The following is a 3,299-nucleotide window of genomic DNA, read 5'->3' on the forward strand; positions in this document are numbered from 1 at the left end:
CTGTACTCACAGAACTGTCTCCCTTCTTGGGGGCCGACGGCTTCCTGGGGAAGAGGATGAGCTTGGAGCGGTACTCCTTCAGCCGCTGCACGTTGGCCTGCAGGGACTCGGTGGACTTGTTCCGCCGCCGCGGATCCACCGAGATCCCAATGGTCCGGGCCACCTTTTTGTGGATGCCGGCCACCTGCCCGCGGAGAAGACACAGATGAAGTCCCAAGAAGTCTCTCACCTCCCCACCCTAATGGAAGGGCTCAGTCGTCAGATGGAAAAGGGTTCAAGTGTACTTTCATCAAGGCAGTACAGCGATTCCGGAGAATGTCATCATGTGACTGTGAGCCCAGGCGGCAAACCTTATTCGTCTCTAATAATGCGTTTTTTTCGGATACTCACCCGCAACTCTTCCAAGCTGAAGCCCCTGCCGGCTCGCACTTTGGTGTGGTACCTCACGGTGGGGCACCTCACGATGGGTCGGATGGGTCCGGAGGCAGGGCGCGGGGCGATGCGGCGCGCTTTGGCTTGCCGGGCCTTGCGTCTGAGCAGACAGAAGCCAGGCGGCAGTTACCCCACCCGAAGGCCGATCTTCCCACTCGGGCGTCTGCTATCCCGCACCACAGCGGGGACGCGGGAACGCAGACCACGCCGCCCACCTGCGACCACAAGTCGCCCTCAATCACATCATTACAACGTCGGCTCTAACGTGGAACTGCAGGAGCCGCGCGGTTAGCACATGGTTAAAGGGTTCGAGTGCACTTGCACACTAAGGGGTACAGCGATACCAGACACTGTCGTCACTTGGCTGTGCGCTCCTCACCTGCGGATCTTCCGCGCCGGCTGGTTAAACCACGTGGCAACGCGCCGCTGCCAGTCCTTGTGGAAGTGGGGCTTTAGGATCATGCCATTTCGGCTGGGCGCCATGGCTGCTGCCTACGGGCCTACGGAGAAAAGCGAGTCAGGGCCCGAGCTCCGGGCGGACGGCGCGCCCACAGAACCGGGCTACAGCCCGACGCCGTCTGTGGCGTGGCCCTACGCCGATGACGGCGGATGGAGCCCGATGGCCACCGATGGCCTCCACCAGCAGTGGCTTTTCACGTACCCACCTTCTCCGAAGGAGAACGGCCGGCGGAAAGGAAGTGGAGCCGCAAAGAACCCTGGGATGGCAGTGGGCCCGGCCAATCAGAAGCGATGGCGCGTTCTAACCAATCAGAGCCGGGAATGCGGAAGTGATGTCAGCACACTCCCAGTCGCCCTCGCGGCCCCTGGAGGGTCTGGGCGCATAACCCAAGTCGGAAGACTGCGACGGCTGCGTGCGTTCTGCGAACTCCTGGCAGCACCGAGCCTTTCCAGCTTCCACCCTTACGGGACTCGCTACGTTTCCCCAACACCTAAGGCGGTTGCTGTAAGCGGAGAAGCCACTATTTCACATGCATTTAATCGTACAACTTCCTCTGTTCCGCGGAAGGATCGGGTAACTTCTCTGAAATAGGGCAGCAGGTGGTGGCACCAGGAATCCACCTGGCCGACTGCCTCCTTCACAGAGACAAACATCATCAAAAACATTAGGAAGCCAGGCCTACGTCTGTATCCTGTGCCCTGCGCGTCTCCTGTTCTCCAGGAGAGGAATGGGAACTCAACACTCTACTGCTACCTATAGGCCTTGACATCCCAGTAACCCTCTTTCCCACCTCACCCCAATTACCAGTCTTCCTCCTAGCAAAACCTAATATTTTAAGAATATCATGACACAGAAAGGAGAAACTTGGAGGCCTGTGCCCTGCACTGAGTAAACAGGTTACTGATAAAGTTTTCTTCTCTATTGGGATATCCTCGGGTGTTAGAAAAATCAGGTTTGGGACTCACTGAGAAATTACAACGTTATGATCAGGAAGACAGAACATGTGTAACAGATGAGGCACAATCTATTCAGACAAATACAGAGCCTACATGGGAAGTTCAAACCCAGACTGTGCCATTTAATAGATACGTGTTCAATATGAATAAGGGCAATAGCCGTGTTTAAAATTTATCAGGCCCCTTTCAGTGAGCTCACCATGGACCAAGATACCTTGCTTTGTAATCTCAAATATTCCTATCTCCATCCAAGACTCATGCAGTCATCTGCCCTAACCCTCACCTCCACCTGAGCGCAGCTGCGCCTGGTTATGAAGCTGTCAGGGTCACTGGATGGGGGCTAGAGGTCTGAAGTTGCAAACTGTTCAGAATACAGTGTGGTTTAATAAGGTGAAGTTATCATTTGAGGACCTTAGTCTACTGCACATAACCAAGTTAAACATATCCAATTTTTCTTTATTAATTTTTAAATATTTTTTTATTGATTTCAGAGAGGAAGGGAGAGGGAGAGAGACAGAACATCAATGATGGGAATCATTCATTGGCTGCCTCCTGCATGCCTCCAACTGGGGATCAAGCCCACAACCTCAGCATGTGCCCTGACCCGGGAATTTAACTGTGACTTACTGTTTCATAGGGTAAGCACTGAGCTACACCAGCTGGGCTAGAATCCAATTTTCCACACTTGAATACTCGAAAAGTATGCAAAATCGAGCCAAAAAAAGTTCTGATAGGAAAGTTCTGCTGAAAACATGCTCAGCTTTCCCATTGGGAAAGGTTAAAGAAGTGAACTGTCATGCAGGAATCCTTCTGATACAAAGACTTAGCTGGCTCAAGGGTTTTACCTTTAACTGTAGTGACAGCCCATCCCTTGGCATAGCCTGTGGACAAAAAAGGGCTAATGCCCCTGGAAGCAGCATTCAACTAAGGCAGTGGTCCTCAACCTTCCTAATGCCGCGACCCTTTAATACAGTTCCTCATGTTGTGGTGACCCCCAACCATAAAATTATTTTCGTTGCTACTTCATAACTGTAATTTTGCTACTGTTATGAATCGTAATGTAAATATCTGATATGCAGGATGTATTTTCATTGTTACAAATTGAACATAATTAAAGCATAGTGATTAATCACAAAAACAATATGTAATTATATGTGTGTTTTCCGATGGTCTTAGGCGACCCCTGTGAAAGGGTCGTTCGACCCCCAAAGGGGTCGCGATCCACAGGTTGAGAACCGCTGAACTAAGGGGGCCAAAGATTCCTGGATATGACACCCTTGGAGGTGTCAGAGTATACTCTGCACACCCACTATTTCCTTGCAAGACTGAGCCCCAGTTACTCATGGCAGTGCCTGCTCATTGCATACCTGCACCTGACTGGCCTCCTCCATCTGGTGCTTTGAGGGTCAGCCTCAAAGAAATCTAATCTAAGACAGTCAACAAGAGCTTCT

At 51.7% G+C, this 3,299-nt stretch overlaps 1 protein-coding gene across 1 annotated transcript in view; it reads right to left on the reverse strand.

The window, feature by feature from the left end:
* Positions 1–1,209, reverse strand: part of RPL13 (ribosomal protein L13) — a 4,530-nt gene extending 3,321 nt beyond the window's left edge. The window contains exons 1-4 of the mRNA XM_005862487.2: positions 1,098–1,209; positions 812–932; positions 391–532; positions 11–184 (exon numbers count right to left, since the gene is read on the reverse strand). Of these exons, the coding sequence (XP_005862549.1) occupies positions 11–184; positions 391–532; positions 812–915 (420 nt within the window). The 5' untranslated portion in view covers positions 916–932; positions 1,098–1,209. The remainder of the gene's footprint in view (positions 1–10; positions 185–390; positions 533–811; positions 933–1,097) is intronic.
* Between the last annotated feature and the right edge of the window lie 2,090 nt (positions 1,210–3,299).

The sequence above is a fragment of the Myotis brandtii genome, unplaced genomic scaffold (assembly GCF_000412655.1).
Source record: "Myotis brandtii unplaced genomic scaffold, ASM41265v1 scaffold165, whole genome shotgun sequence".
NCBI classification, from domain to species: Eukaryota; Metazoa; Chordata; class Mammalia; order Chiroptera; family Vespertilionidae; genus Myotis; species Myotis brandtii.